The sequence below is a fragment of the Myotis lucifugus genome, unplaced genomic scaffold (assembly GCF_000147115.1).
Source record: "Myotis lucifugus unplaced genomic scaffold, Myoluc2.0 scaffold_56, whole genome shotgun sequence".
NCBI classification, from domain to species: Eukaryota; Metazoa; Chordata; class Mammalia; order Chiroptera; family Vespertilionidae; genus Myotis; species Myotis lucifugus.
The window spans coordinates 6,477,219-6,490,620 of NW_005871104.1; the positions used below are offsets into that span (position 1 = coordinate 6,477,219).

Sequence of the window (13,402 nt, forward strand, 5' to 3'; positions counted from 1 at the left end):
ACCTGTTAGAATGCAGAATCTCGGGCTCTGCCCCGGACCGCTCAAACAGAGCTGGTCTTTTAACCAGATACAAGGTGATTACAATAGGGTTTAAAGTTTGAGAATCGCTGGTCTGGAGCCTCTTTGGGACCCAAAGCGGGCGCTTGTGGGCTGTGCTGGGGTTGGGGGGGGTTGGGGGGGGGCAGGGAGGGGGGGCTGGGAGGGGCTAAGGAGGGTGGAGATCTACCGCCTGCTGCCCTCCCCTCCCTTCCTGTCCCTCCCCAAGGGGCCTCAGAGCTGGGTTAGGGCCCAGGAGACACTACTCAGGTTTCTTGCAGTGGGACCAGCTGCCCCTTGGGGTCTGACAAGCCCAGAAGGTTCATAGCCTGGAGCCTGAAGGACAACCTCCTTGGAGACAGCCTGGGGCGCAGAGAGGAAAGGGAGGACCCCTCAGGTCCTGGCCCTTTTCCCTACGACTGCCTGCCCTCCAGCCAGTGGGAAGAAGTGGTCCCATAAAGGTGGTCATCAGTTCCCTGGAGACCCTGACAGAGCCCAACCTGTGAGAATATTTAGTCATTTTTCATTGAACTTGAGTCTCTCTCTGTGCCCAAGCATAAGCTTTTCTGCCTATTGGGTGTTCAGTACTGTCCCCAACCTGGATGGTCCTACTCCCTGCCCTGTGCCTAGTCCAGGAAGATAAGTTTTGGTCCCAAGTACAAGGCCTCCCCAGCTTTCCTTGCTCCCCCTTTACACCCAGGCTCTGACCCAGAAACCCTCATGTCTTCCCTGGCTCCAACAGGGAAACTGAGGCATGCCTCCATCCGCGGAAGCACAGGGCTGGCTGGCAGGAGTGGTGGGCCCATCAGCCTGAGCCTGGGTTGAGACTTGTCATCGAGCCGGTGATAGGTGGACATCAGTCCTGGCTTTAGATCCTGGCTCTACCGTCAATATGATGTGTGACCCTAAGAACACCCTTGCCACTCCCTGGATCTCAGATTCCCCCTCGATAAGGAGAAGGAGGGGGATGTGCAGAATGATTCCTAACAGTCTGAGTCTGTGTACCTGTGTCAACCTCTCAGCCTGCAAAGCGGGCCAGCGGTGAATTCCATCCACACAGTGGTGGGAGAAGGTTGGGAGAGCCCTGTGCCGACCTGGCCTTCCACAGGCTGCAAGAGGAGACCACCGTGAGCGTGGGTCCCCATGCCTCCTGGCCCTTCTGAGAGCCGTACCAGCTGTCCCTGTCTGTCCTGAGCGCAGCCTGAGCTGGACCCCCCTCCCAACCTGTGAAGGCAAGCACAGACTGTCCGAGTGAGCAAGGGCCTTGAGTGCCACCTGGGCTGAAGCACCCAGTGTACAGATGGAGGTTGAGGTCTGGACAAGGGAAGGGTCTTGACTGATGTCCCTCAGAGCAACTGAGAGCAGGACCCTGGTACCTAGTCCCCTGGTACCTAGTGTTCTTTGTCTCCACTCTACCCTGTGCTTCTGGTGCCTTCTTAATGATTCCAAAGCCCTTTGGCATAAAAGCCTCCACTCTGTTGCCCCAGAGCAGCCTGGCATGTCTTCCTTGCCCCAGCAATGCCAGGGCCCTGCCCCTGTGAGGCAGGATTTGTAAATCGATTTTGTTTAAAGTTCATGCCTGTTTCATGTCCATGCCCAGTTTCTCCTCCAGCTGCCAACCCCTGAGCTCCCAAGCCCATCCCACTGGCTATCAGCCCCTGGGAGAGAGGGGGACTCTGAGGATGGGAGATACAGAAATGAGCTCAGACGAGAGGAGGTCAGGTCACGACAACCATGACTCAACCTGAGTGGCAGTTTACAGAGTACTTTCACATCCTGCTGAGCTCACAAGAGCCCTGGAAGCTAGGCTGAGCTGCAGCGTCCTCCCCACTGTACAGCTGAGGAACCAAGGTCATAGAGCCAGTTGGTGGCAAAGTCATCGAGCCAGTTGGTGGCAAAGCTGCGCAGCGGAGCCTGGTTTTCTGCTCGCCGCGTCCAGTGCTCATCGCCTGGTGCAGAGCGCAGAGCAGGTGCTACGTAAATATTTGAGTGAGTGAATGGGGGCCAAATAAGAGCCAGGCTAGGGCTCAGCCCAGGGTGCAACAGGAGTAGCTCATCCAACCTTGGGAGATCTAGGAAGGCTTTTTGGATTGAGTGGGGGATGCCTTGACTGAGTGTTGAAGGTTTGGTAGGAGTTACCCAGTTGAGGCGGAGAGAGCAGTCTGAGCAAAGGCTGAGCCAGAGAAAGCTCATGTGATGGGGCTCGTTGTGGGGAGGGGAGGTGGCAGGTAGCAAGGAAGGAGGCCAGGATTTCAGTGGGGCCCACTCTGGCTAGGGACCAGGGCTTGACCACTGGGACTTCTCAAAGTTTCTCCAGGTTCAAGGATCTGAGAGTTTGTTGAGTTCTGTTATCGTGCCTGGTGGTCTCAGCTGACCAGCTGTTCTGGACTCCATTGAAAGGCTAAGTCCCGGGGTCCCCCATCCACCCTGACTGGCATGATGTCTGAACTCCCCAGTCCCCAAGACTTCTGCTCTGGCCACAGCTCCACAGCCCTGAGCAGGGTGACAGGACCTGGCTCAGCACTGCTCCCAGAGCTGGGCCTCAGGGAGCAGGTTCTCAGGGGCTCAGTCATTCAGTAACTCTTTGTGATCACGTCCAGGTAACAGGCCAGGTGAGACCGAGGGAGAGATGCGGAAGTGAGTGACATAGGAAGAGCCTGCATGGGTATCTATCTATCTATATATAAAAGTCTAATATGCAAAGTGTCCCCTCAGGAGTTCCACCAACCGGGAGTTTGATCGCTCACTATGATGGGCACTGACCACCCTGGGGCAGCGCGGAACGAAGGGAGGCCCCAGCCAGCAGCAGGCACCTGCTAGGGACCCTACCCATGCACGAATTTCATGCACTGGGCCTCTAGTAAATAATAATGAAACTCAACCAGAGACACTAGGGGAGGGGTTTTAGAACTAGATTCATGTATCCAGTTATTAACTTGGTGTATGAGGCTCTGGGCTAGGTGCTGCTTCAGTCCTGGCTCCATCCCAGATCCATTAAGTGGTCATGGAAGGGACTTGGCTTCTCTATGCCTCAGTTTCCTCATCTGTAAGATAGGTGTGATATTAGCTCCTACATCAGAGGGTTGTTCTAAAGATTAGATGAAAGAATGTATAATAGAGTCTCTGATGCACTGACTGGCAAATGGTACGCCCTTGATAAGAGGCAATTGTGGGTATTGTCATAAGGGAAACATAGTTATACTTTAAGCACATCACTGCCTAGATTGTACCCAAGGAAAGCAAGTGGGATGTGGGAGCCAGGAGGACATTAACGTCCTTGAGTGGCTGTTGGGGTTGGGAGCATGGAGCCTGGAGGCTGGCCTCTGCCTTCGAACCTCTGAAGTACAGTCAAGGAGCATGAGGACTAGCTTTGTTCTCTGTTGTTCCAGAAGGTAGAATTGTGGCCAGTGAGGGGAAGCTAAAGGAAGCCACATTCTACTTCTCGTGAGGAGAAAGGGTAGTGAGTTCCCCATCTCTAGAGGAGTTCAAGTAGAGGTCAGATGATATTTTGGCAAGGACAGAAGAGGGGATACAAACCTAGGACTAGCAAATAGTTAGGATTCCACTTAAGAAATCTAATTATTCTGTTTATTACAGTGTTTGAGGAAGAATTTCAAAATTTGGAAAAGTATAAAGAAACTTGAAAGTCATTTCTAATCCCATCATTAAGAACTAGCCTCTGTGTACATTTCAGTGTCATTCGCTCTGCTGTTTTTCCTGCTGTATAACATACATGAGTGTGGCTATTTTAAATGGTTGTATTCTGGTTGCTTAACATTTTGCTGGGGCGTTCTCCCATGTTAAATAGTTCATGGAGACATGATGTTTTTTCAATCCTCACCCAAGGATATGTTTTTATTGATTTGAGAGAAAGAGAGAGATGTGAGAAACGTCGATTGGCTGCCTCCTATATGCACCCCAACCGGGGATCGAACCCACAACCTGGGTGTGTTCCCTGATGGGGAATCGAACCCACAACCTTTCGGTGCACTGGACGATGCCCAACCAACTGAGCCACAGTGGCCAGGGCGGAAGACATGATTTTTAATGGCCACCTAGTAATCTATGGATGTCCCGTGACTTTTTTAACCAGTGGACACTTGGGTGTTTACATTATTCATGAGCATCCTTGCGTTTCATCCTAACCCCAGGCCACTGTGGCTCTGTGTTCAGAGGGGAGTGGAGGGGACAAAGGAAGGCCTCCTGAGGGAGGTGGCATCTTGGCTGGGTTTTGAGGTGGGTGGACTAGACTGTGTGCTAGGGTGAGTGGGGCACATGAGAGGCAGGGCCCTGCTTAGCAGGGGCCGGGCACATCTGGCTTGTTAACTCCAAGGTGGGACACTGAGGGGCTATGAAAGGAAACTGCCTTTCCTGGGCACTGAGCCCTCTGCCCCAGACATCGCGGGACATTGGTGTATATGTGGCCTCTGAGTGGTTTTTGCCCAACCTGGAAACCACCATCCCCCCCACACATCATCCCAGCTAAACCCAACACAGGCTTCCATACACATGCACTGAAACCTGGTGAGGTCAGACCAGATTTCTGTACTCTGCGGCCTGAAGCCCATTAGAAAACGTTTTAATCATCCTTGCCTTGGAGGCGCACTCTCTGGTATCACCTTTTCTGCACATATACATGTTTTTAATTCTGTTCTTTTCCCTTGTAGTTGAATTTCCAGGCAGCTAGCATAGGTCCCCTGATCGTCTGATATGCCCCAGCCACCTAAGGACTTCATCTTCCTCTCAATTGGGTCTTGCATTTGGGGCCCATGCTTCACATCAGCACTTGTGTTGTAAAAAGGGCAGAAACGACAAAACTTCAAATCAGTCGCTAAGAGGCAGACAAGTGAAGATGGTGATACCCTGGTTGGAGGGGCTGCCACCTGCTCTGGCATGTTCCTAGGTCAGCTACTGAACAAAAGTCTGGAACCTCCTTGGGAAAGGAGCCTCAAGGGGTCGGTATAAAACATTCATAAATGGTTATGTTCAAAAAAACCAACTTGGGAAAAGTAGGAGACCCACCCCCCTCAACCATCAACCTCGCCTCCGCCCCCCCCGCCCCCCCCGCCCCATAAAAGGAAGAGTCTAGCAGACAACCCGAGTCCTGGCTCTGACATCTTGGGGTGCACTTGGGTTTCCACCCCTCCTCTTAGCGTCCTCCACCCTCAGAGCACGAGAATCTTTGCGGGGGGGCGGGGGGGGGACTGGCAGAGGAGGGGAGTTCCTGAGCACTGGGAGCCTTGGGGGGGGAGGGGAGGGAGAGCAGGGACTGGCAGGGGAGGGGAGCTCCCGTGAGCTCACGCACTGCACGTGAAGGAGCAAAGAAGAGAAGGAGCGAGAAAAAATCCATCCATCTTCACCGTAGATAGATCTAAATCTGTCCATTACCTGGAGACGACCCATCCTACTTCTCTCGGCAAGTGAATTTTAATCCCTAAAAATCATTTATCTTGTGTCACTTTATTGTCAAACCCGAGTCTTCCAGAACATCTAGGGCAAATGCTACACAATGCATAAAACATCCGTCCCCACCCATGCTCCCCCCCCTCCATAGGGATGTACAAACTGACCTACTTTCAGTACTTCTTCCCCCCAGAGATGGAGTTCTTTTTCACTGAGTGTCTATGAGCCTTGCAGACCTCCTGACCATTTCTCCACTGCCCATGCAACCCAACCCCCTGGTCCCTCCTGAAGGAAACAGCCCCGACATCGGAAACGTTATCTGTGCTGGGTTGAATAGTGTCCCTGCAAACCTCATGTACACCCGGCACCTATAAATAGGACCTTATTTGAAATAGTGTTTTGTGGATATAATCCAGTTAAGATGAGGTCATACTGGATTACTGTGGGCCCGGATCCAGTGACTGGTGTCCTTATAAGAACAGGGAAATTTGCACACGGACACTCAGGGAGAAGGCCATGTGATGACAGAAGCAGAGATCGGAGAGATGCACCTAGAAGCCGAGGAACACCGGGATGGCTGGCAGCCACCAGGAGCTGGGCGAGAGGCCTGGGACAGACTCTCCTGCAGAAACTCCAGGAGGACCGACCCAACAGATACCTTGATTTTGGACTTCTAGCCTCCAGAACTGTGAGAGAATACATTTCTGTTGTTTTAAGTTACCAACTTTGTGGTGATTTATATATAAGTTACTCCAGGAAAGTTATCTATCCTAAGGTTAATGACTCCCCACCCTCTCACACTCCACCCCCACCTGCCACCAGTCAAAATGGCTTCGGAACCCCAGGCCTCCCCTTTGGATCCATGGTTTGGCAGAGGAGTAGGGAGCATTGCAGACAAGGAGGTGCTGGGACGATGCTCAGATGCTTTTGGACACCAGATGCAGCATCTGCAGAGGAAAGCGCTAGACTGGGAGTCAAGAGTGGGTCCTACTTCTGCGTCTTTCACCAATTTGCGTGTGAACAGTCACATTTCTCAACAGCCCTGAACACTTAGGCCCTGCATTTCCTCCACCCGAGGCCCTGGAGGGGGCCCCTGGGGCCTCCGCCCCCACCTCCTTCCTGCTTCCACCCTCAGCCAATGCGCTCTGACTGTGGTTGTTCAGATCCTGAAACCAATGGGGCTGGGGCCCCACCCACGCTGAGTCCAGACACCGGAAAGGCAGCTCTGATACTGCAGAGGGGTGTGACCCGAGCCCCTTGAGGCTCAGAATCACCCTCCCCTAAACATTGAGCGACTTGGATCCGTCTGTATGTGCACTAAGGAAGCGGAAGGGACTCCAGGTCCCGCCTTGAATCTGGATGCTCATTAAGGCTCTGCCCCCTGCTTTGTGGCCTCTGACTAGTTATTGCCCAGCCCACCTCTGGGCCTCAGTTTTTCCATCTGGAGATAGGAGGGGGGATTGGAGTAAACTGTCTCCAGGGGCCCCTCCAACCCTGTCCTCTGGGTCAAGATGGGGAAGCCAGGGCTGTGGTTTAGGGGGGCAGAGGTGCCAGGTGAATCTTTAAGGTGCCCTTGATGACTAAATTCTCTAAGCTAAGCAGAAATACTGAGGGCTTAAATCAAAGCACTCGATCACAAACACACAAAGCCTTGAAGGCCCACAAAAAGGATGGAGTGATGGTCCCTGAAGTCAGGTTAGACCAGTCAGTGTCTTCAGCAGAGGCCGAGCCATCCTCAGAATACGCTGGGCTCCCATCCTGGTAGGATTCCCCCCATAAGGAAGAGCCAGGCAGCTTCTATCCCGGTGGCTTCTGCCTTACTCATTCTTTTTTTCTTTTAAATACGATTTTATTGATTTTTAGAGCGGAAGGGAGGGATAGAGAGATAGAAACATCAATCAGAGAGGAACATCATCCATCGACTGCCTCCCACATACCCTTCACTGGGGATCAAGCCCACAACCTGGACATGTGCCCTGACAGGGAATGGAACCGGTGACCAACCACTGAGCCACACTGGCCAGGCTGCCTTACTCATTCTTGCCGGCGAGGCCCAGAATTTTAGGGAAGTGGAGGAGTCTACCCTGAGGCTTTAGTACACCCCAAGTACTGCAGGCTGAACAATATGGACAGAGCCCTCTGAGGCTCTGTTGACGCTGGTGGTTTTACGCACCATCCGCACTAGCTAAACACTTCGTGCTTACCAGAGGTCTATAGTTACTGAACATCGGGGCTGCCTTATGGAATCATAGACTGTTGGAGCTGAGGGTTCTCTGAGTTCACTCCGTTCCACCTGCAAAAGGAAGTCTGCCTCTTATGCTACCAGCGATGGAGAGCTCACTACTCCCCGCCCCCCCTCCTGCCCCCCCCCTGCAGGAAGGCAGCCTACCTCTGTGTGGATAGTTCTGAAATCCTTCTTCAGGTTGAACTGAAACTTCTTGAAACATCTAGTCCTTGGCCACAGCCCTGCCTTCCGAGGCTGTGGACCACATGCCAGCAGTTCCTGCGTTCTGCAGATTTGAAGAGAGTGACAGGTTTTTCTGACTGCTCAGGAGGCTGGCCCACAGTGTTCTGTTAACACTCCCTCCTGTAATTTGGTTTGGGGTCTCCTTCCACATCCTGTTGGTTCCTTTTGGACACATTCGTTTCTCGATTTACCCTCCAAAATGCAAACATTCTAGGGGGTCTCACCAACTGAACTTGTCTGGCTTCTGCTCCGGCCACTGTCCTCCCATTGCACCCCGACTCTGTCTGCTTTGGGCGGCCGCGTCCTACTCAGACCAGGTTTGCTTGAGGTTGGACCCAGAGCAGGGCTCTAATCTGCGTGACAACGAGGACCCGGATCCAGAACTGTGTGTGTTACCCAGAGATAGGCGTCCTGTTTCCAGCCTGCTTAGTTGAAGGGCTGCCTGGGAGTTCAGAAGGACTGAGAACATCTGTTCCCAACTCTGACCCATCACAGATGGAGAAACTAAGGTCCAGACAGGGAAAGGGACTGCCTTAAAGCCACACAGTAAAGCTGGAACCCAGGTCTCCCAGCCTCTCCCCTAGAAATGGGTTCGCCCCTCCCCTCTCCCGAGTTTCCATTGACTGGGGGAGCTGCCGTCCCTCTTCCAGAGCTCAACCCAGATGTCCCACCCCTGTCCCAGGCCTCCCCCCCACCCCCTGGCTGTGCTTTTGGACGGGAAATTGTCGTGTCTCCCTCCCTGCTCCTGTCCTCTCGCACTGCAGGGTGAACTCTGCTCCATGACCTCCAAGGAGGAAGCGGGCAGGGTCCAACCTGGGGATTTTCCATGAGTGGCTGCTTATCAATTCCTACTCAGTACTGGGCAATGTGTCCCCAGGTTTTTATGAGCATCAGAGTCACCTAGAGATTGTCGATTGGAGCCTCCCAGCACACACACACTCTCAGGTTCTGTAGGTCTAAAACTGGGCCTGGGGAGTATGTTAAGCCAGCACTCGGTGTGGTTCTAATACAGCAGGCCCGGAGGCCACTCCTACAAATACCGCTCTGGGCATCGTAATGGGGCAAATCCATAGTAGATTTCACAAATGGTCCCTGTCCTCAAAGAGCCCCTTGAACTAGCAGGAGAAACACAAGTGATCAGGTAGGCCCTCACATGTCTGACTAGGCCCTGGAGATTAGATAGGAAGTAACTCAGGCCTGGGGAGAGATGAAGGAGAAATGATAGATGAACTGGGCCTGGAGCTCTGAGAAATTGTTGGCTGTGCAGGCATACCTCCTTGTATTGTGCTGCACTATATTACGCTTCACAGATGTTGCATTTTTTTACAAATTGAAGGCAAGACCCTCCCCCAGCAAAAAGATTACAACTCACTTGATTGCGGTGGTCTGGGACCAAACCCTCAATATTTCCGAGGTATGTCATGCTGAGGTCATCTTGAGCACCTTGGGATGCATGTGGTGGGGTACAATAGGTTGTTTTGGTTTGGTTTTGGCCTAGAAGATTTGCCACACACAAAAAAGTGATACTATTCCATGTTGGCAAGGTTGCAGTGAAGCTGGCCTTGTGTGCTATTAGTGGGCGAATTAATTGGTAGAACCTTGCTGGAGGGTAGAGCCAGTACTTTTAGGTGTGTAAAAAAATCTTATACATCAGTATGTTAACTGAAGCATAATTTGGAAATTGGAAAATGGAAATAATCTAAATACTCAACAGTAGATTATTGATTAAATGATTAAGTCCATCCATAGAGATGTAATACTTGGGTCATTAACACTAATATTTTTTAGAGTATTTAATGCCATGTAGTAAATGCACATAATATATTTGAAAAATTAATATGTAAGGAAATAATGTAATATTCTCATAATGAATAAATATATGTATATTGCTATTACTATAATTTGAAAAAATGTTTACAGATATTTAAATATTAAGAAAATGGGCTCCAAAATATATAAAGGGTTCATATAACTCAACAACAAAAATAAATAACCCAATTAAAAAATGGGCAGAGGATCTGAATAGATGGCTTTCCAAAGAAGACATACAGATGGCCAACAAGCGCATGAAAAGATGGTTAGCATCACTAAGTATCAGGGAATGCCAATCAAAACCACATGAGACATCACCTCACACCTGTGAGAATGGCTATGCCCAACAGAGAAGACATGACAAGTGTTGGAGAGGCTGTGGAGAAAAGAGAACTCTTCTACACTGTCGGTAGAACTGTAAACTGGGGCAGCTACTATGGAAAATAGTGTGGAGAGTCCTCAAAAAATTGAAGCTAGCCCTGGCTTGTTTGGCTCACTGGATAGAGCGTCGGCCTGGGGACTGAAGGGTCCCAGGTTCGATTCCGGTCAAGAGCATGTACCTTGGTTGCAGGCAAATCCCCAGTGGGGAGTGTGCAGGAGGCAGCTGATCGATGCTTCTCTCTCATTGATGTTTCTAACTCTCTATCCCTCTCCCTTCCTCTCTGTAAAAAAATCAATAAAATATATATTAAAAAAATTGAAGCTAGAACTACAAAATGATCCAGCTTTTCCACTTCTGGGTCTTTATCTGAAGAATACAAAACACTAATTCAGAAAGATATCTGCACTCTTATGTTCACTGCAGCATTATTTAAAACTGCCAAGATATGGAAACAACCTAAGTTCCCATTGATGGATGAATGGATAAAAAAGATGGGGCACATATATAGAATGGAATACTACCTGGCCACTAAAAAAAAAAAAAGGAAATCTTGCCATTTGCAACAATATGGATGGACCTTGAGGGTATTATGCTAAGTGAAATAAGTCAGAGAAAGATAAGTATTGTATCATGTTACTTATATGTGGAAACTATAAAACAAATCGAATAAACAGAGCAAAACAAAAACCTCAGAGATAAAGAGGACAGATGGGTGGTTACCTGAGGTAAAGGGGTGGGGAAGGGCAAAGTGGGGGAAAGGGGTCAGTTGTGTGGTGATGGGTGGAAACTAGATTTATGGTGGTGGGAGTGACCACTTTGTAGTGTGTACAAATATCCACTTTTAATGTGTACACCTGAAACCGATATAATGCTCTCTACCAAGTTTACCTCAAAGAAATGGGGTGGAGGAGGAGGATGGCAGACTGAGGAGTGACCGTGACAAGCTCTGAATGTCGTTGTAAGGAGTGATCCTGGGGTGGTTTTGTCAGGATCTGGGGACTCGGGTGCAGGCCACATCCCCCCTGTGGTCCGGAAGCCACTAGTGAAGGAAAGTTGGGCCCCTTCCTCTGGTTGTTCTTTGGGAGAAGACAGTTTTTCATGAGCTTTATGATCTGATTTCAGGCAACCCGAGGCCCACGGCAGCCTCAGCGAGCTACCAAAGCACTGTGGGGTCTCTGCTCCTGCCATCATTTTGAACATAACGTAATAAACGTATGCAATGTGTGAGCTCTTAGAATGTGCCAGGTGTTAGAGGTGCATTAGCTCATCCAATCCTTAAAACAACCTCCGGAGGAAACCAGGGCTTGGGGAGGTCATAAATCACTCGGTGTTGGATTTAGGATTTGAATCCAGATCTGGGCGACCCAGAGTTCGTGATCACGCTGCTTCAGTCTCTAGTGTTCTGAGTGCCACGGGGGAAATGAAGACCTCCTTGCCTCCTCTTCCCAAAGGAGGAAAGGGATTTGTCCAAGTTCGTGGAGGAGCCGTGACAGGAGCTCAGGAATTCTCACTCCCATGGAAACATTGCCCAGATGAATGTAACCAGTGGTGGCAACAGGGTGAGACAACCATTTGCGTTTATCTCCCTCCTTCCTCCACCCCAGGGTGGAGAGGCTGGCTCCTGTCACTTCCCCAGATTCCTGTGTTGACAGCTTCCCTGGCTTGTGCCTGGCCCAGGCATCTCCCTCTCCCCTGGGAAGGGAGGGCTGAGTCTTCACAGGGTGGATGGAGGACTCCATTGTCAGGCACGCCCAGCCACTGAGCAGATTTGGGGCACCAGGGCCTGGGGGAGGCACCCTGCCTCCCTCGGTTTGCTAGGGGCTCATACTGTGCCAGGAGCAGAATGTTCTGGAATCTAGAAGCCTTCCCTTCACTTATCTTCCCTCCCCAACCAGAAGTATGCTTTCTAACAGCATTCAGTGGTTCTTGAGTTCATGAAATTGTTAATAATTTTTATTCTAATAATTACATGTAAACATCTGTTAACGTTTTTCTTTTATAGTGATAATTCACAATTGAACATTTTCATAGCCTTTTCATGGGCTGAACTTATTTTTTAAAATGTTTCTCAAAATGGGGTCTAGGAGCCGAAACCGGTTTGGCTCAGTGGATGGAGCGTCGGCCTACGGACTCAAGGGTCCCAGGTTCGATTCCGGTCAGGGGCATGTGCCTGGGTTGCGGGCACATTCCCAGAAGGGGGTGTGCAGGAGGCAGCTGATCGATGTTTCTGACTCTCTATCTCTCTCCCTTCCTATCTGTAAAAAATCAATAAAATATATTTAAAAAAAAACAAAATGGGGTCTAGGATATCTTTTTTTTTTTTTAAAGACTATCTTGAGAAGTGTACAAAAGGATTTACATTATTTTGCTTTGGTTCTGGTCCAGTGGTCAGTGCCAGATAGTGACCAAATATTCACCTATCTGAGGTGAAATGAGAAAATTAAAGGTGTGAGTGTGTGTAACCTTGAATAAAGATGTCATTCCCTTTTCCTGGAAGAACTGGTTTTGAGCTTTTCTTACTATATTTTTCAAGGTTAAAATGTTCTCTATTTTGTGAAGTGAGTGGTAGTCTGCAAATAAATTTTTTTAGCCCTTTTGCTTATCAATCTGTAAAAACTCTCCTATTAAACATATTACTCATTTGCCCTGGCTAGGTGGCTCAGTTGGTTGGAGCATCATCTGGTACACCAAAAGTTTGCAGGATCGATTCCTGGTCAGGGCACATACCTAGGTTGCGAGTTTGATCCCAGGTTGGGGCACATATGGGAGGCAACTGATTGATGTTTCTCTCTCACATTGATGTTCCTCTCCCCCCCCCTCCCCTTCAATTTTCCTCCTTTCCTCCCTCCCTCTGTCCCAACATATCCTCAGGTGAGAATCTTAAAAAAAATTACTCACTTGTGAAAACTGAACATCTGGAAGCCACTGACACTGTGATCTAGAAAGCCCTTTGCATCCATCAGTTCTCGTTTGATCAGATTCAGCCAACGCTGGCCAAGGATGGTTAAATCGCCCATTAGGTTTGGCTCAAATACTTGACTGCCCATTATGCCCTAATCCACCTTGATGGAGTCCTAGCCTGCCTTCTCCTCTTTAAACTGGGACATGCCTGTTCCCCAGGGTTGCTCTAAAGATTAGCTAAATAGTGTGGACAGCATAGTGCCCAGTGCATCCCAATTACAGTGTCTCACCCCGTCTGGCAAGGTGAGCACTTCCGCTTCCTTCGGGTTTAGGAAACAGCCCCTTTCAGCAGAGATAAACATGGCAAAGCCACGGCTTGGACTTCTGATGCTCTGCCCCCA

The 13,402-nt window shown here is 50.0% G+C and overlaps 1 protein-coding gene across 5 annotated transcripts in view; it reads left to right on the forward strand.

Annotated features, from left to right (window-relative positions):
* CCDC69 (coiled-coil domain containing 69) overlaps positions 1-13,402 on the forward strand; it is a 30,226-nt gene that overhangs the window by 488 nt on the left and 16,336 nt on the right. For 3 of the 5 annotated variants that reach the window (XR_002829379.1, XM_014456178.2, XM_023754114.1), the window contains exon 1: positions 5,585-6,127. The exons of 1 other annotated variant lie outside the window; for it this stretch is intronic. Coding sequence is in view for 3 of the 4 variants with exons in the window: in XM_014456178.2 (XP_014311664.1) it covers positions 5,861-6,127 (267 nt within the window). In the remaining variant the exon portion in view is untranslated. Of the gene's footprint in view, positions 1-5,579; positions 6,128-13,402 lie in introns of those variants that run through there. One more of the 5 variants, XM_023754116.1, reaches the window with a different exon arrangement.